The sequence below is a fragment of the Urocampus carinirostris genome, chromosome 6, assembly GCF_059441175.1.
Source record: "Urocampus carinirostris isolate Australia breed hairy pipefish chromosome 6, RoL_Ucar_1.0, whole genome shotgun sequence".
NCBI lineage: Eukaryota > Metazoa > Chordata > Actinopteri > Syngnathiformes > Syngnathidae > Urocampus > Urocampus carinirostris.
The window spans coordinates 27934305-27957103 of NC_142354.1; the positions used below are offsets into that span (position 1 = coordinate 27934305).

General features: G+C 39.0%; 2 protein-coding genes across 2 annotated transcripts; one reads left to right on the forward strand and one right to left on the reverse strand.

The window, feature by feature from the left end:
• Positions 1-980: 980 nt before the first annotated feature.
• On the forward strand, positions 981-9003 carry ctsz (cathepsin Z). Its single transcript, XM_088338572.1, has 6 exons — positions 981-1180; positions 4524-4687; positions 6013-6192; positions 6270-6420; positions 8333-8495; positions 8573-9003. Exons 1-6 carry the CDS (start codon positions 1050-1052, stop codon positions 8699-8701), a joined length of 918 nt encoding a protein of 305 aa, XP_088194698.1. The 5' UTR covers positions 981-1049; the 3' UTR covers positions 8702-9003.
• Positions 8815-21230, reverse strand: nelfcd (negative elongation factor complex member C/D). The gene is made up of 14 exons (XM_088338571.1): positions 21032-21230; positions 19752-19864; positions 19549-19658; positions 17641-17750; positions 17454-17561; positions 17227-17379; positions 15882-16012; positions 15651-15816; positions 13251-13385; positions 13040-13179; positions 11793-11907; positions 11485-11721; positions 9181-9310; positions 8815-9111 (listed from the first exon to the last, which is right to left on the reverse strand). The coding sequence occupies exons 1-14, from the start codon at positions 21086-21088 to the stop codon at positions 9077-9079; spliced, it is 1740 nt and encodes a 579-aa protein (XP_088194697.1). The 5' UTR covers positions 21089-21230; the 3' UTR covers positions 8815-9076.
• Between the last annotated feature and the right edge of the window lie 1569 nt (positions 21231-22799).

Genomic DNA, 22799 nt, shown 5'->3' on the forward strand with positions numbered 1-22799 from the left:
GCTCTGTCTCCTCTCGTGCATATTCAATTGTTCTTGCTCCTGTCTTTATCCCTAACTCTTTGTCTCTCGGTCGTTCTTTGTTTCTCGATTGCGCTCTCCCTCTCTCGGTGCCCCGTTTCTCGTCTCGCTCTCTTTATTCTAGCTGTCTTACCCTCCTCTCCGTTTCTCTATCGCACTCTCATTTTCTGTCTCCATCTCTGATGTGGTTTGTTTAATTCCGTCTCATTTTCTCTCATGATCTCTCTCTCTCTCTTGTCCTGTCTCGTGATACGTTTTGCGCAGTTTCCAAGCCACTATGGCAGGGGTCTCAAATTTGCGGCCCGGGAGCCAATTAAGGCCCCCAGGTTGATGATCTAAGGCCCCCACCATAATGGAAAAATCAAAGGGACTGTGTATTATTTTACCATTTAGATGTATTCTGTTGCGCCACTGAAATTGAGTACTAAAAGCCTAATGGAAAAAGAAAAACACAGGGACTCAAAGTGACCAAAATGCACCTTATTACTTAAAGAGAAACAAAATAAGAAAAAGGAAATAAAAAAAAGTAACAGGAAAAGAGAAAAATGAAAATAAAAGAAAAAGAGAAAATTGTATTTATTTATATTAGTCTTTTTTTTCTTCAATTTATTTAAATTTTTCTCCATTTTACTTTTTGTCTTTTCTTTAATTCCTGTCTTTTTTCTCCATTTTCCTTTTTTAAAACGTTTTCCCTTTTCTTATTCTTTTCATTTTTTGCCTCCTTTTCTTTATTAATCCCATTTTTATTTCTTTTGAAAACTGTTTTCCTTTTTGTCTTCGAGAAAAGCACGGAAGAAATTGGAAGAGGTAGCTTTTTGCTCACTTTCAGTCCCCGTTGTTTATAGTCATGGACTTATTTATGGTTGCACTACGCATTACAGTGACATCTAGCGGACAAATATAAAACACTGTCCCGTTTAGAAATGACGAGTCACGTCCGACGTACCAAATATCCCCGGATGTACCAAATCAGGTGATGTTGACAAAAACAAGTCAGCATTAAAAGTTAGCCTTGAAACCGGCTTGTTCAAATGGCGAACGTGTCGGCTTCGTGTTTTATTTTAATTTCAGTCCTGCTGTCTTTCGTGTCAGCCGGACTCTATTTCAACAAAAAAGAGCCTTGTTATGTCCCCAAGCCGAGGAATAACGGGTTCGGACTAAGGTACGTGAAAAAAAGAACGTGTTGTTATGCTAGCTGGTTAGCAACATGGCTAACGTAGTGGAATTCACTCACCGAGGCAGTCACGAGTTTGATTACATCAACCGGATCCATTGTATTAAAATATTTAGATTTTCCATTTTTATGATGAGTTTTAAACGGAATTTTTAATGCGGTGCTGAAACACAAAAAAAATATTTTTCGGATTCCGTTAGTTTTTAGAACATTGTCGGGTGTTCCTCCCCCCATGAAATTATTCAAAGTGGTTGCCAACTTCACGATGACATTGCTATAATTGTTTAAGGTCTGAAATCACAAATTATAAAATGCATAGGCGATTGAACGACGCAAGAACACTTAAGAATGACGAACATTATTTTGTTGTTGAGTTATTGTTTTTGTTCTGTTTTTATTTTAATGTTCGAATAAAGTTTTCATTCGTTCATTCAACATGTCATTAAATGTTGAAGAACGTGGATCATTTCTTCTTCATGCTCTTTACCTCCACCCGGGGGAGTAAAAGCCCGCATTAAATCCCACACCAACATTTACATATTACCCTATTTTTATTACAGTGTGTATTTTATGGAGCACTATTTTAAAATACTCTATATAAACACGTTATATTGAGTATTTATTCAAGTCAGTCAAGTCATGCTTATTTTTATAGCCCTTAATCACTAGAGTCTCAAAGGGCTGGACAGATCAAAGACCATTGTAAACTATTATTTCAGACTATTATGACACATTCAATTTCTTTTATTTTCAACACAAGGATACTGCTGGAAGTGTGAATTTCCCTACAGAGATGAATAAAGTATCTAATTGCAAAAACACGAATAGGAAAGATGCACAACAATGACTACATTCAACTGAATAAAGCCGTTGGTTTATGGGACGTTAAATTGTAATTGTTTTGCAATTTAAACTGTTAAAATGATTCCTTGCATTTCAAACAAAATGACACGCGTATCTAAGGGCAAACTAAAAAAAGATGTATTCTTATACACGATTTAAAATGATCAGTACAGTGAAAAGGTCTATATACCAAATTAAAAAGTATTAAAAGGGCACCAAATACTTGCTTAACGGTCTTACGTGGAGTAATCAATTTCCCTATGAGTCAGTAAAATATGATGATGACTTGTCTACTGTTTTTATCAATTTTCTTATGATTTTTAACTTAATGCAATGTAGGCATAAGGGGACATTATGTATCATTTAGCGCCTAGTAGTTGTAAAAAAAAACTATTAAAAAAAACTTGATTTGAACAATAAACAAAAATAAACTAACTCATTGAAATGTGCATTTTCAAATACATGCAGATCAAGAAATGTGTAATTTCCATAACATGAAGCTCTCGTATAGGAAACTGACATAATTGTCAGCCATCTTGCTGCTACAGGTAGCCACAGACCTAAAAAAAAAAAAAAAAAAAAAAAAAAAAAAAGCTGGGAAAAAAAACTATAAATAAGATGGTACATTTTGGTCACTTTGAGTCTGTCTCTGTGCTGTGGAATGCTCTTCCCCCTGAGATTCAACCTGTAACCTCAGTGGAAATGTTTAAATCTAAGCTTAAACACACTTCTATTCTATAGCATATGAATAACATATATTTTGTGTTGACAATATCTGTGTATTATTTGCCCTCATGTAGGTTTTAGATCAGGTGATGGTGTCATAATAGTCTGTAGTTTGTAATAATCTGTGGTCTGTGCCGCTCTTTGAGCCTCTTTGTGATTAAGAGCTATACAAATAAACATGACTTGACATGTTCTTCCTTGTACTTTGTAGCACTCATTTTCCATCAATCAATCAAAATGTATTTGAATAAGACTTTTCAGGCATGGAATTGTAATTCAAAGTGCTGAACAAAATATTTAATGTATTTCAGTTGCACTGATGCTGCGACATCTAGTGGTCAAATATTACCAGGGTTTTACACCTTATTCATGGCCAAATTCAAGCACTTTCAGAGCAAACTTTTCATTTTTTCCAGTTCCTTCAAAGGAAGAAATCCAACGCTAATTAAAATTACGTTTTTCTTTTTTTCTTCTTTTAGCTTTGACTAAAATGAAATCGCTATCTTGCTGCTATAACGTACTTTGCGCTGATTTGCGCTGTTCTCATCTATGATCTATTTGTGTCAAAGGGCAGCTATAAGCTGACATGAATTCTGCCATTCTTCAACGATACATGTTCAGCTTCAATACGTCACACTTAGGTGCTGGGTAATAATGGAGTTCAATATGGAACCAGCTCGGTAGCCTAGATGGGGCTGGGGGGTCGTTGGGTCAAGCCTCGGCCGAGTCATACCTAAGACTTACAACATTGGTGGGAATTTCCCTGCGGGGATGAATAAAGTATCTATCTATCTACTCATTGCCTCCCTGCTTGGCGCTCGGCATTAGGGGTTGGAATTGGGGGGTTTGGTCACCTAATGACTCCCAACACAGCAGTTGGGTCTAAAATGGCGGCGCCCTGTTTGGCTGCGGCTGCATCGGCTTGCTACAGTTTAACTGTACGGGTCAGGTGTATCGACATTTCGTTCTGTGTGCATGGTTTCAAAGAATGACAATAAAAGTAAATTCTGTTCTATTCTATTCTAAAAAAAGAACAAACTGTTATGTATAAGATTCAGAAAAATGAGCCAAATTTGGACTCATTTTAATGATTGCTCCAAACCAAGCCATCTTTCAATCTTAGAGACTGCTGATCTTTTGCTTTTTGTTTTACTTATTCTAACATATTTTTTTTAGCTTTTTGTCTAAATTGGTTAAAATAGAATTGTAAAAAAGGTAAAAAATTGTTTAATTTTTTTGCAGATTTATAAACATTTGAATTATATTTCCTGTGTTTTACACTGTTAATGTGTAAAGTATTATTTTCTCCTGTATTTTCCTTCTGTTATTGTACTTTTTATTTTCCCCCTTTTTAAGTATGCATAATGTTGCTTACTAATTGGTAATGCTGAAGCACCTAAACCAACCTGAACACCCAAAAAACGTTTTAGTGATCAAAGCAAAAAAAAAAAAGTTTCTCTTAAAATTCTAAATAACATCATCGGGGTGTTTCGTATATGCTCTGATGATTTCAAATTCTTTGACACACGATTTGGTTTTAGAACAACGGAAATAGTTACTTCCCTGGTAAATAGTTACTTTTACCATTTAGTAATCCAGTTACTAACTCAAGTACTTTTTTAGGTAACATACCCAACACTGGTCATAAAGTTTAGCCAACTCTTACCTGTGAAAATACAAACATTTTGCAGTCAAATATTTCATTGGGTTTTTTAAAACTTGACTGAGTGTCTTATATTTACCACGTGTGTTTGTCTTTAAGGACGTCTCCTCGCCCTCACGAGTATTTAAACATTTCCGATCTTCCCAAATCGTGGGACTGGAGGAACGTTGGCGGTATCAACTTTGTCAGCACCACCCGCAATCAGCACATCCCTCAATACTGCGGCTCGTGTTGGGCCCATGGAAGCACCAGCGCAATGGCAGGTCCGACCCATAGACACAGAACCATTTCTACTTTGCGATTCCGTCTTTTGAATCGCCTGCGTCAAACTCATTTTATGTGGCCCGCAAGACAATGTAGAGAGAAGCACAAGAGAAAAAAAGCTGATCTGCATCAAACAAGGACGTGCAGTTTTAATTATGTCCACTAGATGTTGCCAAGGCCACACACCAATCTAGCTGTATGAACACTGATGAAACCCATGCTGATGTTATTTTTCGTCAAATACAAGTCTCGGACGTGCTGTTTAAGGCAATACCAAAAGGACAAAATTTTAAAAAAAGAGCACATGGGTGTCATTATAGATATGAAATCCAAACAGTGAGGGTCCCATATTTAAGTAGTTTTTATTTAGAAAAAAAATTAAGAAGAGAAAGACTTTCAAATCATTAAATCAATCATTTAAATTAGCAGTTGAATGCTTTTTTTGTCACTTTCCAGTCAGCATCCGAGGTAAGATCAGGCCTAAAGAATTGCAGGGCTGAGCTGAACCAAACCCAAAATTGTATGTATTATTTGTGTGGACCTGGGAGGAGTTGATTTATGATTTAAAAAAACGTACATATTTTTAAAAAAAAGGGAGCAAGAGAGAAGCCAGAGCCAAGTGTAGTGACAATTTAGATTTGGCCTAAAATTTGGGTTCAAGAACTTACCTCTGCCTTAAATACATTTTTAGTGTTGGTTGGATCAATAACAATTAATCATTCTTAGTAACTATATAATGTAATATTAAATGTATTTTATTAAATTAATAATATATTATTATTGGTATTATAATTATTACAGTGAAAGATTTACTAGCTAGCACCAGTAGTAGCACTTACATTCTACAATAGGCATTGGTAGCAACCTCCCTAACATTTATCCTACTCACTAAAGTATTGGACATTCATGTGATGAAGGGCTATATAAATAAACATGACTGATAGCCATGATAACTTACCAGCTATGAAATAGGCACCGCAAACACCGGTATTCCCTAATGATGTCCTAGGTCCGGTCAATTCTTTTAATGGGCCACAGGCTCCTACAGTATTTTTGAAAAGACAAGTTTCCGCTAGGAATTGCAAAGAAAGGAAAAATGGTGTTCCTTAAGACCGCGATTTGTGCATCTATACGCACAACAGCTGGGAATGTTGTATTTGTAAATTGCAACGAAAAACGCAACTCATCCTAGAAATCTTCCCCTGCTCTATTCTAACTTGTACTCCTAGTCCTGTTGTTTTGTTTGGGCTAACAATGCGCGCACAAGGGGTCTAGACTTTCGGGCCAACTTCACTCTAAGATGTTTTCACCCGCATATCCTCAGATCGCATCAATATCAAGCGTAAAGGGGCCTGGCCGTCCGCTTACCTCTCCGTGCAACACGTGGTGGACTGCGGGGAGGCCGGCACGTGCCACGGCGGCGATCACGGCAGCGTGTGGGAGTACGCCAACACGCACGGCATACCGGACGAAACCTGCAATAATTACCAGGCCAAAGATCAGAGTAAGCGTCCTCGAGACCGGCCCGGCTTCGCCTCATATTTCGTCTTCGCCTCATATTCCGTCTTGCCCCTTTTGCAGAGTGTAAACCCTTCAACCAGTGCGGCACCTGTACCACCTTCGGAGTGTGTAACATCGTGAAGAACTACACTTTGTGGACGGTGGGCGATTATGGAGATGTCAGCGGGAGGGAGAAGATGATGGCGGAGATCTACGCCAGGGGACCAATCAGGTTTGCAGATTATGGAATGCTACCCGTCTGAGTGTCAAGATTGAATATTTGTTTGTACGTTAGACGAGCGGGATACAGTATTAATCCTTTTGCGGTGGGGAACGCAACGTGAACATGCCGTACTGCAGGGATGGTAACCTCCTGTTTTTCAACCAATGTGCCTTGACACATTGCAGTACTGTGATGTGGGAAAGGATCCAATTTCTGTGCCTGTGCGGTCTAGCGAAAGTCATCTTTCTTTTGGACTAACTTTTACGGAGGATGCAACGGCACCAACTGGTGGTGGTCCGCAGGATTTTTCAATGAAAGAAATGTGCCTTGGCTCAAAAAAGTTTGAAATACTGATCCATGGTAATTAGCTTCCAACTTGAGGTAAGCCAAATAGTAACAAAATTGTAGCTAGTAGGTGTGTAAATACACATGTATATAAATAAACAACATTATGAATAATGAAATGTTATTTAGCATTGATGTGCGAGACTCGAGCTGGTATTTTGGAGTACGGGTGGATGCAGACGGGAAGGAGACGGTTATGAGGGATTCAAAGTGAAACTTATCTCAAAACTTCAATAGCAAGGATTGTCATGCCCTTGTAGGATTGTTTTTCACATTATTTCCAATCCTTGATTGGTGACAGCCATGGACCTTAGCAAGTGTAACCATTCACATGCCTAGTCATTTCTTAATAATTGAAAGCTTCCTTTCCATGGTTATCATGTTCTCGTTTCTCCCTTTAGCCTCACTGAAGCCTTGGATCCATGGTCACTATATACAGTACAAAAAAATAGTGTAAAAAAAGATTCTGAACTGAATGAAGAGGCCGACATTGTGGGAGGTAGTCATCATTCTGTCGCACAAACCAGGGTTGATACTTTTAAGGCCAAATTCAAGCACTGTTTAAGGATTTAAACACCCTATTTTCCAATGTCCCCGGTACCATTAAAAGTAGTATGCATCGTGAATTTTGCAGAGCCTCATATAGATTTACGATTTTCACATGCAATTTTAATCTTTCGTGTGCATTAATCGAGACATGATTTTTTTTATGAGTTAATTGCAAGTGTTCTCTCATAGACAAATTTCTCCCCATTTAGGTTTTGGGTAAAAATGATCATAGCTAGCTTACATTTTCAGTTGAAAGAAGTTCTTTCCATTACAAGAGTTTGTACACCTTTGTTATGGCCAAATTCAAGCACTTTTTAGGGATTTTTAAAGCCTTTTTAAAAAATTTCTCAAGTACCATTAAAATAATATATCCGGTGTGAATCATCTATTTTACAGATCCACAAGTATCTGCAATATACATATGCGACTTTTAATCTTGTGTGTGCATTTATCAAGCAAGACATGTACATTTTAGATTTTGAATTAATCAAATATATTTGTGGATCTAAAAAATAGGTGTGTAAAATATTTTTGAGAAAAATCTCTTAATATAGGTGTTTGGTAAAATGTAGCTTACATTTTGAATTGCAGATAATTCTTCCAATTCAAAATTACCACTGGGAAACGCTAGCTTAATTTTTTGCATGGCCCATAGTAAATGTTTAAAATTGAAACAATCATTGCACTAATACACATTTCATAGATCCCTGTTTAGGGTTAGCATGCACCTGTCTTCTTGGGTGCGACCTGTAGCGGATGACGATGCTTTATAGGACTATGCCATACAAACTAATGCCAGCTGCAGTTATTCATGAGGAAGGAGGAATGCAATAACAAAGCAAAGTCACTAGAGTGCAGTGTCTGTCATTTTTTTAAGCAGACTTGGTGAGAAACATGGAAACAATATCAAGCATTTACAAGCACTTTTCAATTCTTGAAAACACAACACTAAAATCGAGCATTTACAAGGATTTCAGGCACCCGTACGAACCACGATTACCGTAACCGGTACGTTTCTGGCTTTCAGCTGCGGCATCATGGCAACAGACAATCTTGACATTTATAATGGCGGCCTTTACTCCGAATACGCCGAGAACCCCACGGTGAACCACATTGTATCAGTGGCGGGATGGGGAGTGGAAAACGGCGTGGAGTACTGGATCGTGCGCAACTCCTGGGGAGAGCCCTGGGTAAGGTTTTTATGTTCCTCTCAAAATGAAACAAAGAGCCATTGTTGTCGTTCTAAAACGCGCGGCGCGCTCACCAGGGCGAGAAAGGCTGGCTGAGGATCGTCACCAGCGCCTACAAAGGAGGAAGCGGAAGTTCCTACAACTTGGCGCTGGAGACGGACTGTGCCTACGGGGACCCCATTGTCCCTAAAGACTATGTGGTCTAGATCACTCAGAGACGGCTTGGGTTTAGTTTTTAATTAATGCCAAAAAGGGAACAATTTTTTTTTGGTCTGTGTGGAAATGTATTTTAAAATTGGATGTCAATTTTCAGAGACTGTTGAACGGTCTACAACTCTTTTAATGATTTGACAATAACACAGTTGCAAATTCCTACAGATTAAAAAAATAGAGTCAAATCACAAACCACTTTTGAACAAAAAAAAGAACTTATTTACAAAACGCATGTTATCACATCCTGATGTTGCAGGTTCGATGCATTCAATAAAGTGTGCCTTTACCTTAGAAACATTTGAGTCAGTCTTGGCTGCCTTCATACTCACACAAATGCTTCATCAGCACTTTATAGGATGAAAACATCCTCAATGAATCATGATGAAATTCGACTTGCAATGAGCTGGGGAGTAAAACCACGAGTGAGTTTCCAAAATCGAGGACACAAAAAGGGAGCGGGAGGATGACTCACCGATGAATTCCGCCACGGGGTCGTGTTCTCCTTCCGTGCGGATGGTTCCGGCGATGCTGTCGTTTTCCAGGATGGGAAGGAAAAGCTGCACAAAGTCGGACGTGTACGGGGGTGCGATCACGTCCAGGACCTTTTATTGATACAAGGAGACACTGACCTGAAGTTGTTTTTTTTTTTTTTAAATTGACATACAATAGTTCCCCGTGTTATGACATAAATCAATTCTAAAGTGGGGATCGCAGAATGAAATTGCCATATAGCAGGGGATAGAAACCTATGCTAATGCATTCTGAAACCCCAGTACCGCAGATAAAAACAAAGTAAGTCAGGGTTCCTACAGCTTAAGACAAGTTAAATTCAAGACATGTTTTAGTCATGTCAAAAAAATGATTTTCGGACAGCCGCTTCTCATTAAATGAACACTTTCCCATAGCTGATATGTGTATTGTTGGTAGACCTAAGAAAGGCCTGACTGAAACCACATCACTGTTTTGATGGTTTCATGGTTGAGGTCGCGCAATGTTGCCACAAACTACTATTAAAAAAGACATTTAAAAAATGTTACTAAATCTTTTTGGTTCAAGCATAAATCACATTGATGTGTTCACATTAAGACTTTCGAAAATTGGATTTAAGACATTTTAATGCCAAATAAGGCTTTTTTTTTTTTAGAATAATAAATTCAATGCCTTTTGACATTTTTGAAGGCTCTGCAGGAACCTCGTAAGTACTACTTATGTGTGATATATGTGTTCATGATTAAATACATGGGCAGCATGGCAGCGCAGTGGTTAGCGCTTGTGCGGCACAGTTCATGTCATGGGAGCCTGTCGTGGGTTCAAATCCAGCTCCAGACTTCCTGTGCGGAGTTTGTATGTTCTCCCCGTGCTTGCGTGGGTTTCCTCCGGGCACTCCGGTTTCCTCCCACATTCCAAAAACATGCATTTCAAGTGAATTGTCCGGTCCAAATTGTCCCTGTGTGCCCTGCGATTGGCTGGCAACCAGCTCAGGGTGTCCCCTGCCCACTGCCTGGAGATGGCTGGGATGGGCTCCAGCTCCCCGCGACCCTAATGAGGATAAGCGGTACGGCTAATGGGATGAGATGAGAGATGAGATTAAATACATGTGAGGGGAAAAATGACATTTTATTTACCTGGCTGGTCAAGTAGAGTAACAGGTAGATGTAGAAGGGGTAGGAGACATCAATGGCGGATCAAAGTGAAACTAATATCAAAACTTTCTTACAATCATTATCCTGATCGATTATGGCTATACAACCTAAATAGGGTAGCCTTTCGTGTGCCTTCTTTGAATTTCTTGATAATCACAAGCATTATTTTTAATCTAATCGTTAAGTAAATCATTCTGTTTTTCAGACAATAAAAACTTATTTTTTTGTTACATATAACGGGCGAATTGATTAGTAAATCATTTATTGTTTAACCATTTGACACGTGCAATTTGCTCAGGGTGCCAAGGTTTTTCTTATTTTGTATGTTAAATACTGCACACAGTTGTTTGTTATTTTGGGTAAATGTTCGGTTTTTTTATTGTTATTTCGCACTGTTTGTTATTATGACTAATGCACCATTTTATATCACCGTCATGATTAGCCAATTGTGTTACCGTCCTTTGATTTCCTCACCCCTTCCACACCTGTGCTTTATGTAACCTAGGAGATTTAATTACAACAAAGGGCTCAGGGGAGGACCTTTAGAACAGGCTGGACTTTCTTAAGGCTTCTCTTTCACTGTTCATGCAAGTTTAAAATCCCAGTAGCATCATTACTTGGTCTCTATCACTCACATGTGTACAGGCTTTTGCGATTGTCCGGGGTTCTGAATTGCACTAGTATAGTACATTCAGATTTGTTTCCATATATGTTAATGCCAATCTTTTCTTATTTTGAGTACCTGTGAAACTTAACAATCATGTTTTTGCTTCACTGCAAGCTTTGGGACCTTAGCAAAACAGCATCGTACCAAAAAAATGCAGCATTGTATCGCCGACTTGCAAAGTCACAAACGAGATTCTAAACTTAAAACAGAAAAACAAAGGCATTGTGGGAGGTAGTTCAGCCTATAGCAAACCAAAAGCAGGCCAGAATTTTTTATGACGCAGAAAAATAGAGTCATTTTATATACATAACTCTACAAACGCAAAAAAACCCCAGCAACGTTCGAAAAAATTTTCGTTGCATTATCGTGGGAGAAAGGTTATAAAGAGGGAACAAAAAAACATCTTTTTTCATAAGGCGTGGGTTGCCATATCCCGGGTGGTCTTTTGTAGGTGCCGTTGACCTACCTCGGTGACGAAATAGCGAATAAGCGAGATGTCGGTGTTGAGCTTCTCCAGACACTTTCTTATGTAGCCAACCACGGGCAGGACGTAGCCTCGACTCAGAAGGTGAACCATCCGGTCTAGGAGAGTCTTCTTCAGCTCCATCTGCTCCATGACGTCCAGCTGCGAGTGTTCCGTCTCGAAGAGCTTGATGAGCAGCTGGAGGACCTGAGGATGCAGCAGTTGGTGGCACGTGCAGATCTGCAGCGGGAAGGAACGTCAATGTTTGGATCTAAGAAAAAAAAAATAGACTTTGCCGGTTCACTCCCTACCTCGTCTAGAAGAGCCAAGTGGACCGGCGTGTGATCGGTTTGCAGCTGAAAGTAGCGAGGCTCAGACACGGTCCAGTCCACCCACTTTAGAACCCCCATGGCAACAACAGGGAACCTGAGCGGACATTTCGAAGAGAAAACTAATCCATCAAGGGACTGTGAACTTGTATTATTTTCTTTTTCTCGTCAGCATTTAATCCAACATAAACCCAGACATTTTTTCCTCCAAGAATTTATCGAGAAAATCCGCTCGTTATTTACTACTTGCTGTTCAACAAATAACAGTCAAGATTGCTAAGGAATGTAATAGGTTCCTTTCATACTACAGCAGTAGTTTTTGAATATTCTATTCATCTTTTGGTTATTTGATTAATGAACGAACCTTTTTAAATTAAAAATGGTTGGATTTTAAGTCCTCTTATTCTAAACTCGAAGATAAGTTTGAATTAATTCAGTTATTATTTTGGGTCATACCAGGTTGGAAAACTATGAAAAACAATATATATTCTTATTTTTGCAAATAATAACGTGTAAAGCTCAAACTAATGATGAAGAATTTGTAGTATCTTATTACTCTAGATAAGAGGTCAACAACCATTATAAAGCTTGATCAGTACATTTTGGCAAAACATTTTGAAATATAATATTTTGTTAAAACGTTGTACATTGTAATTATGAGGCGTCGGTCTCAAAATAGACTAACTCACAAAAACCTTTTCCTAGGAAAAAGGCACTAGGCGATTACTTACACAGGCTATAATTATAAAAAGATGTGTACAGTAATAAGAGTTGGTCTAAGTAATTACATTGATCCATCATTTGTGAGCTATTTACGAAACCAGTCCACAGGCTACCCAGGTTTTGTTCTTTGGGGGCTAAATGTACAAACTAAAAAGACCACAGGGATCCCTGTTCTAAATCATATCGACAGCCTGATCTGGAGAAGTAAAAATATTGCAAGTACTTCATGAAGCTTCATGCTCCCTTTATTATCTGGGAAAAAAATACCTTCAAAACAAGAGGACAAAACACTCACTAAATTGCTAATTGAAAAGTTACAAAATCGCGACCCATAAAGTTTGGTTCAGTGTTTGATAGGAATAACTCAAAGATCATCAGTCTCCAGAGAGTAAAATCGAACATTTTACCACTCGCTGCTTATCCAATCGATTACTCGCTTCTAAAAGTAGTTGGCGATTAATTTTGTAACCGATTACTCGTTTCCTCCACTTTTTCAGATTTCTTACCGTATGCACTGGTAGAGCGTGCCAAGCTCTGCCACCAACTCGGTGGCACCCTTGTTTTCATTGCAGCAAAGGTTGTGCACAGTCTCGATGGCTTTTGACGATGATTTCAGCTCGTCCTTGTTGATGTTCACCCGCTTGTTCTGAGATCGCGGAAGAAAAAATATCGTTCTAACGTCAACGTTTTGGAGCGCCTACTTTGAGACGCTCAAACCTTTTTCCAGGTCTCGACGACGCTGGCGGCATAAGCCAAGATGTGGATGTATTTGTGCTTGTGGTCTTGGTTGATCTTGGAGCCTGGCTTAAACAGCGACTGCATGAAGAGGTCCAGGAAAGCTGGCACTCTGATCTGAGGAACAGCAAACGGGAAAAGCTCAATAACAGACTCCTTTGAAATAAAATAGAGATCACAAGGACTATGTTTCAAAAGTAGGCAATAAGCCGATCGGAAATTGAATCGTGGTTAATGGTGACCAGAACCATCCGCGAAAGTGAAAAACTGCAAAGTATCGCCACAGATTCTTAAAAGCTCCGAAAGGGTTAAACTTACCTAAAGATGACACCATTACCGACTGAGAGTTCATAACTGTCACAAAATAACAATTATAGATATACAAATAATAACACGCAAAACATAAAGCTGAATGAATTGTATAATGGCAATAAAACCAAAGTAAAACGAAATTGGAGGGCAACTCCTTTCAGTGTATGAAAGAAATACGGCCGGCTAGCGCGCACTAGCATCGGGTGTCCTCGAATGGGGACAGGTATCCGCGATGATTAAAACGGTCCCAAAAGTAGAGGTTTCCCTCGAGTTTCATGGTTAATGAATCTGGCATTATTAAGATACAGCGTCCAGAGCATTGGCTTCGAAGAGTTGTTAGCCTAGCCGTTAGCACTAGGCCAGCCAGCAACACCACTCTTGCCTTCTCCCAGACGTCGCATCTGGAATCCGATAATAATCCCACGAAGCATACGCAATTTAACACAATTTCATTGTGTTCTTGTATGTATGAACCAACTTGTAAAGCACTTTGTTAGGTCTTCATTGACTTGAAAAGCGCTATATAAATGCAGACCATTTACCTTTTATCATTTTGACTAAGATTCTGATTTAAATCGAGGAATTTATTTTCAATGTAATGAGTCGCTAAAAGCTAGCAGTCGCTGTGCTACTAGTTTGTTAAGACAATCACACCCACCCAACACAGAGCGCCCTTCCTAATTCGTCCCTGCTGAACACAACGCACAACACAATGAGATTGATTACAACAAAAATCAATTTATTTCAAAATTCGCAAAGGACCCAACTAACAATAACTGAAGCGCGAAGTAGTAAAGGGTCTCTGCATCGCATTTCTGGAGCAATATGAATGAATCGTTTATATACCTTGAGACAAACAAATAACCCCGTATACATGCCGTTTGCAAGTATTCTGATTACAAATCGAAGCAAGAGCGACGTCATAACACAAATAGATGTTGTTTACGCACTTTTAAAATTAAATAAAAGCATAATTCAATTCAAGTAACGTACCAAAAATAAGTACTGTGCTTGTTTTCTCCAGGAGAACGCTCAATGCTGGGTCCTGTGTTTACAAGTTGGACTTGTACGTGGTTAGTCAAAGGAATAGATTTACACTACATATAGATGCTTACAACTGTGACATCCACTATAGATGAATATGCCTGAGGCAAAAAATATACCAGAAATTTCCAAGAGAAATTAGCCAACACACTTGAGGCTTTTTGAGTGAGCAAACTGGATTTTGTGCATAATTCTCCTCTACACTAGGAGTCCCAAATGCTTTGGGCATTAAAAATAACCCAGAACCGATCTTCCCAGCTGTGGTGATTGATTCTTTTATGTAGTATTGAGTGGTTGAACGATTTTTTTTTTTTTGGGTAGTAGTGGTGGAAGGAAACAATTATTGGCCTGGAGAGGGATGGGTGCCACCAGTCTGTAGTTGCCCAAGACACACCACAGGAAATGTTGCCTCTATGACCCTAGTGCTTCAGGGATACACCAACTCAACCCACCCAGTAGAATCAATACTTGGTCTCTATCACGCACATGTGTACAGGCTGTTGTGATTGTTTGGGTTTCTGAATTTCACTCAGTATAGTACATTCAGTTCTGGACGCATATATGTTAATATCAATTGATTAATATTGACTTTTGCACCAGTTGATTAAAATTGGAAGCAGCAACATAGTCCGCAACGAGTGTCTTAATTGCAGCACAATGTGTTACTTTACTGTACTTGACTTTTCCCTGCTGATTTTTTTAAAGGAATGGACATAAATCAGTTCATTTTTATGGCTGTTTAAGTCTGTGGCTTTAAATATGGTGTGGCTTGGATCAAAACAAAGTTCAGTTCCTTCCTTAAATTTGTGCATGCGGCTTTTAATTATGTGCGCTCTACAGTCCAGGACTTTATGGCGGTTAGAAGATGAAAAGACTAACCCCTCAACTTCAATCAGAATACGACCTTAACTGGATTACTGTGCACTTTTACATGGCTTTACATAATCAGAATACTGGCAATATTCAATTTCCAATGGGATCATTTCCAGCATGTAAACATACTCAATGATTAAAACAAATCCTCACCAGCTCCACAGGAGGCGGATCCATGCTGCTGAACATCTTAAACAGCACCGTGATATCGGCCGGATTCAGGGCTCCTTTGGACAACATGGCCCCCAGTGCCTGGCAGGCCCGCGGGTAGGCTGCCGCTGTGCCCAGCGCTAGCGTTATCTGACTGGCGTCGTGGCCCCTGAATGCCACACAAAACCACTCACTGAGACTGGCTTCGTATATCTGGAGGCGTTTTTGGAGTACCTCTTGTGGGCCGACTTCTGCACCTCCTGACCGATCCGGCGTACTGCAGAGCCACCTTGCTCCTCCTGGGCCAGGATGGACATCATGGCTTGAGCGAAAAGGTACGTGTGCTCCCCGTGACACACCATTTTCTAAGCGGAAGGAGAAGCAAAATTTTGAATTAAATTAAAATGATAAAACATTGGTCTTGTGAAGTAGGCACAGGCTGATTTCTAACAGAAAAACTATGACCAGGAATAATTTAGTCTGCCAATCTATTTCCCTCTTAACAAATATAAAATATTTCCCATTTGTGTCGCTATATTGAGTCTTTAGTTTAAGATACAGTCAAGCCAAGTTTTTCAACACAATATGTTCAATTTACCTTCACTAGATTCTCATCCATACTATGTTTGCAGATCCATCCATAAATGATGTACATACTTACTAAGTATCAAAAATATATTGTTTAGTTTTTTACATTTTTGAAATCTTTTATCACATATTACTTTGCAGGGAATGGAGAAGACCTCCAGTTTTCTTGTACTATAGAGGTCATTTTATTCTATTCTATACACATGGACTGTATATAACTCCAGAGCGTGACTAAAGAAAAAAAAACGAGTAATTCATAATTTTAAAAATTGCGAGTTTAAAATATAAACGTAAATTATGAAATTTCAAAATAATAGATTTTTTTCGAATAGCCAATGTGTTTTATTACTACTATACGAGTGAATTTTGAAATTTAAGAAGAAAAGCCACAAGCTATGTGTAGCTATTTTAATATTAAAATAAGTTTAAATTAAATTGATTACAAATCTGTTTTTCTTTTCTAAATATTTTCCACAGAATGTCCATTTTAAATCAATAAAACGTTCATTTGAAAACATTGAATGTAATTGAGCTTATTGAGAAAAAAAAAAAAAAAGATCAAAATCGTCAAGACCGCGGGTGACAAACATGGTGCCTGAGGGCACCAAGTAGCCTCCCTGAGAACATTTTAGATGTTGAGTGAGCCTATTTTAAACCTATTTTCGAATACTAATGTACTAATAAAGTAATAACATAATAACAACATGGTAATAACAGTCATTACACAAGTATCTTAAAAATGCTTATCACATTGGTAGTCCTAATCAGTAACAAAAATAGCCTATCAGCTGCAAAAAGGTTGGTGACCTGTGGTCCAGACTGACCAATAGAATCTAGATTTCTTGGGTGGATCACCAAACCTTACTTCATACCATGAATTGCATTGTGCCAAAATTGCATAATTAGGTGGGTAATGACTCAGTAATTTTCACTGTATTATAAACTGCATTTGTTGTGGCTTAAGTAACAATATGGATAATATGGGCCTCACAGCAAATTCTGGAAGGTTCTTCTCCAAGTTCTCCTCTCCTCCATCCAACAGCGTAGCTAAAGATGTCCTCAAGACCCGAGAAAAAACTTCTAGCTGCTGACACGCTGTTGAAACACTGGTGATCTCACCCTGGTAGCCAGCGTCTGAAATCAGCTACAAAAGACACATTTTATTTAGAATGAGATCGTCCGCATATAGCTACAATCATATCAATTAAAACAACACACCTTTACGGTGAAGTTGAGCATCAGACAGTCGGGATGAGCCTCAGCAAGCTTATAAAAAAGGTCTCGCCAAGTCGTGTGAGCGATCATCTGCTCCAGCCAGGCAGGAGTCTAGGAGCACATCCCCAATCTCAACCTTATCCCAAACGTGGAATTGATTTAGATTCGCCACGTCTTGAAAAACTCATACCTCGCCTTCCACGGTGAAAATAGAATCAGCTTTCTGAGGGTCGAAGTGCTTTATCAGCAAACTTTTCAGGTGGTTCTCAACACGTTCTTGGACTTGTGCGGGCTCGACTCCTGTTGCGGATGTGACAATTGGAGTTACCGTAAATTCCGGACTACAGAGGGCACCTGATTAAAGGCTGCATGCTCAAATTTAAGAAAGAAACGTAATTTTATTTTTGAACTAGCCGCACTTGATTTAAAGCCGCAGGCTTAAACTGCCATAAAACGAACAACCGTATTTATTTGTGTATAAGGCAATTTTTTTTTTTTACCTAAAAATAATTATTATATACGCGATCTAACTGTAAATAACCCTAATAGCACAATGATTTATCAGTCAAAGTTATTGCCGACTAAAATCACAAAACATTGAATGCAACCGCATCTCTTCAGCCAAAAAACACCTCCGGTCTATTTTAGTAACAATATCCAAATCACTCGAGTGGATGTTTGGTAGTGAAAACTGTCACCCTGGATGGCTTGTGTAGAGGTGAGGAACCCCTTCATTTCTTTCCTTTGCTCTCCCAAACAGAAACGTGAGTTAAACATTGCCATTTTGTGCAATTACTAATATCTAGGGTGACAGATGGCAATATATTGTATTGTATTTGTCTATTCAGCCAGTATATACCATAAACATGATATATACAGGAAATAATTTGACACGCGAACCTCTCGACGTGACGCGTCGCCTTCGATCGGTGCCAGGTTTTTTTAGACCCAACTTGCTGTGTTGGGAGTCATTAGGTGACCAAACCCCCCAATTCCAACCCTTAATGCCGAGCGCCAATGAGTACCAATGTTGTAGGGCTGTACAGACTATGGTTCAGGCCGAGGCTTGAACCAGCGACCTCCCAGTCTCGGAGCGGGCGCCCTACCATCTAGACTACTGAGTTAGTTTAAGCGAAGTTCAAATTCACAGAAATGTCCTACATATCATGTTGATGATGTCCATGTATTTTTTGCAGCCTGGTCATCCTGAAAGGGGGATTATCTCATGTGCGGCCCCTTCTCAAGGTTTTATTAACTTCTTCATGTTGAGGTTTCGAGTTTTTTCTTGCCCTCATGTAAGTTTTAGATCAGGGATGGTCCAACAATAGTCTGTACAGCCCCTAGAGACTTCTTGTGTATCCGATGATTAAATAATACTTTGAAAGACATTAAATAAATATTGTAAATGTTATTTTGGTATTGTGTACATAGTTTACATTGTCAACAAATGATTTTTTTAAATCAAAGACACACTTATTCATCACTTAGATGCCTAGTTTGGGCCTAGGAAAAGTGAAACAATTTTTTTTACCTTTTTTAATATAAAATGAAGGGTGTAAGTTATAAACGAATTTGTGTTATTCAGGGATAAATACGGTAATTCACGTCCATTTCAGAAAATATTGAGCCCAGCGCACACCTTTGGCTGCAAATCACCAACAGAGCCGCGCAAATGGCGCAGTTTTCAGGGGCGGCGTTTTTCAGTTCTGCCCCGAGTCATTTACGTCATGAGTTTTCAGATCATGTGACCATTCCAAACGGCAAATACAAAGAAAAGCACATATTTATTACTGCACCAAAATAAAACGCGTATGAGGGCTGCACGATTAACCGAAATCTAATCGTTATTGGGATGTGACGTAATGCGATTGTGTTATTGCACGACAAGGATTTAAAGTCCGTCTTTGTTATTTGAGTGATGGTGTGTTTGGCCAAGCATAATTGTCACAGTTCAGGTTTAAACAGCGGCGGCCAATCAGAGGTAAGTTTTAACGGCACTAGCCAATATAGGCGTGGCAAAGTTTGCAAGCGTCACGCCACGCAGAAGGCAACCCAAACATAGCTCCCCAGAAGAGGATGCTGTATCCTTAGCACGCACCCATCTGGATGAGCCACTCGGCCAGCAGGTTAACTGTCTGAGCCACGGCGGAGTAGTTTTCAGACAGGAGCTGGATGACGTGTTCTGGAGAACCACCAGCTTGAAAATACCTGCAACAGAGATACAAAAGTAATTGAATTTTATTGTGATAGTCATATTTTAGGACACAAACGACCCAAAATGTTAAAACTGATAGTGTTCACATTTTGAGGGTGTTGAAAATGGCAGGCTCCATGATATAATCCCTGCTGGAAAACTTCTTTAGGCATTCTTCTTGGATCTTCCCCAAATTTTCAATGTCAATAAACGCATCTTCCTGGAAGAAAATGGCAAGGCTGTCATTATATTTGGTGTTGAGGTATTTTCAGCAAAACGTGAAATAATAAAAATAATGAAATAATTGCTAATCAAACTTATGTAAAACAGAGTACAGCTGAAAACTCGATACGGCAACCTGTGCTTACGAGGTTTTCACATTACAGTGTGGAATAAAATGTTTTTCAGCCCCTCGTTATGTCATTTCCCCCCAGTATACAACTTGTATCAACAACAAATTATTTTTGTCACTTTTTGAGTCTGCGATAAAATGTTGTATTTTTTTGTACCGTTTCTATTAACTATGGCTTCAAGGCATGCAGAGATGCAAAAAGGAGAAGCAAACACGTGATAAACATAGAAAGGAAACATGCAATTAGCAAGAAATACAAAGAAAGCACACAAATTATAACCGTAACTAATGAATACAGTCATAACAAATTGACGATCAGGAATGTTTTTTTTTAAAGGAGGGGTTTAAACCGAGGACGTCTTCTAAGGGCATAACAATCCTTGCAAGTGGAAGGTTTAAAATCTGTTTCATTTTGGATCCCCAGTTGCAGGCTCCTCTCCTCTGCATCTACCCACTAAGTCCACTGTACCAGTTCAAGTCCCGTCACACAAAGGTGAATGCAGTTAAATGTTTCCCTTCCATGTGAATTCATTTATAATTTAGTATTACACACGTATATGACACAGTATCAGTACTTACTATAAACTACATTGTTGTTTTAAAGATTTTATCTGGGTAGTGGTGGTGGTCTAGAAGGCACTAGCCAATTACCATAGCTTTCTATCACCCACTATACGGCTATTTCACTTTGCGATACCCACCTCCGAACGGATCTAGAAAATAACGTAAAAAACGGTGAAAGAAATGTAAATTTTCGACAGCAAGTTTAGTAACTTGTATAGTAAACTCGGCAATTACATTTATGTTATATGAAGGTTTACAAATCATGGAGGTGTAGACAGGAAAAGCCACTTGTGCTGCCTATTTAACATTAATGTCACCGTTTATTCTGCTCACATTGACAATTCTAAATTAAATTGTGTTATTTAAAAGGAAAAGACGGCGTTTAAGAGAGTAATTTTCTTCAATTCCGATTATGTCCGTGTTAGCAACTGCTATGCTAACAAAAACTAGCGAAACAGCAACAAGTCATACCGTGTTACCGTCGGGGGCTTCCCAGTCCCCTGCACCGCTGTAGTATTCCTCGTCCATGTCGACGGGAACAATTATGAACGTTTACAAATGTAATATATCTTAGCTTGTATCATTTCGCAACGATAAAGGCCGCATGCTATATTGGAACAAGCTAGCCAGGTTAATAACAGCCACCGGAAAATGGCGAAACGGTGAAACGTAAAAGGCGCGTATATTTTACCCCGATTTTTGCCTCTCAGGCACAACTCCGTCCACACGAAGAGAACAGAGATCCCTCGGTTTCCGCGGTTAATGGAGACCAGAAAGTCCCGCGAAAGGTAAAAATACGTGAAATAGCCTTGCACTTTCTTTTTTTGGTGGCCTTCATAAGAGCAGACTTGACGACTTACCGACTGGGATAGACAAAGCGTGAACAAATTGAAACCATTAGTATTTCAATAATGTTGATGTCTTGGTTCTTTTTAGAGCACACCTTAATTTAAGCCCTGCCGAATGGCCAACTTTGTGTGTGTGTGTGAGAGAGATCATTTTTCAGTCCTAAGAAATGAGTTTCTAATTTATTTACATTTATTTCCTCTTGTTTTATAGACCACTTTGTGATTTAATTCTCTACAGGTGAAAAACTAAGGGGAAAAATTCTGCCCTCTCTCAGTGCACGGGCAGAACAGCTTTCTTTGCAGGGCTTGCTTTGAGGAAATACAATCAGAATTTACAATAAGAATTGTGTCCACAACTTGAAATTTTGATACTCTTTGCCACCATCTTGTGGCTTAAAGTCACAATCGCAGCCTCAGTCAGCTCATTCCTGAACTACTAATACTTATTTTTTTCTGTCATTTCTGGGGATTGGGTTGGTGTGAGGACGGTGTATTTGAAACAGACCTTTTCTTAATTTTACCATTTTCAGGTTACACAAACAAAACAAAGAATTACCACGAAATCACTCTCCCCCTTCTTCCAACCTTTCCTGCCTCCTAATGTGTGGCGAATCCCAGAACAGCAGTTTTAAAATAAACGCATATTGCCGCACAGAAAAAAAAACTATAAAAGCATGTTGAACTCATCTGAGACATTCTTAAACACTTACTTGGTAGAGAGATTATTCTACCAAAACAGCTCTGAACATTGACAAATGTAGTGTAACCCAGAGTGACTCAGTCAAAATTTAGGTGTCATATTTTACCCCAATCTGTCCTTTCAAACACACGTTAAGAATATTACCAGAATAAGTTTTTTTCCATCTTCGCAACTTTGCAAAAATTCGCCCTTGCTGTTTCAGTCGGATGCAGATATTAAAATTCGTGCTTTTGTTACCTCCCGTCTCGATTACTGTAATGCACTACTCTCCGGTCTCCTGAAGTCCAAAATCAAGAGCCTTCAGCTGGTACAAAATGCTGCAGCAAGGCTTTTAACTAAGACAAGAAAGTTCGATCATATTACCCCGATTTTAGCTAACCTGACTTGGCTCCCTGTTAGCTTAAGATGTGATTATAAGATTCTGTTGGTATTATACAAATTCATGCATGGACTTGCTCCCTCGTACCTTTCAGATTTAATTTTAATCCTATGTTCCGGTGCGGATCCTTCGCTCTGAAAATGCTGTATACTCGTGATCCCAAGAGCAAAGAAGAGATCCGCAGTTTCGAGAGCGTTCTCCATTCGGGCCCCAGTGCTGTGGAATGCTCTTTCTCCTGAGATTCGATCTGCAACCTCAGTGGAAATTTAAATCTAAGCTTAAAACACACTTCTATTCTATAGCTTATGAATG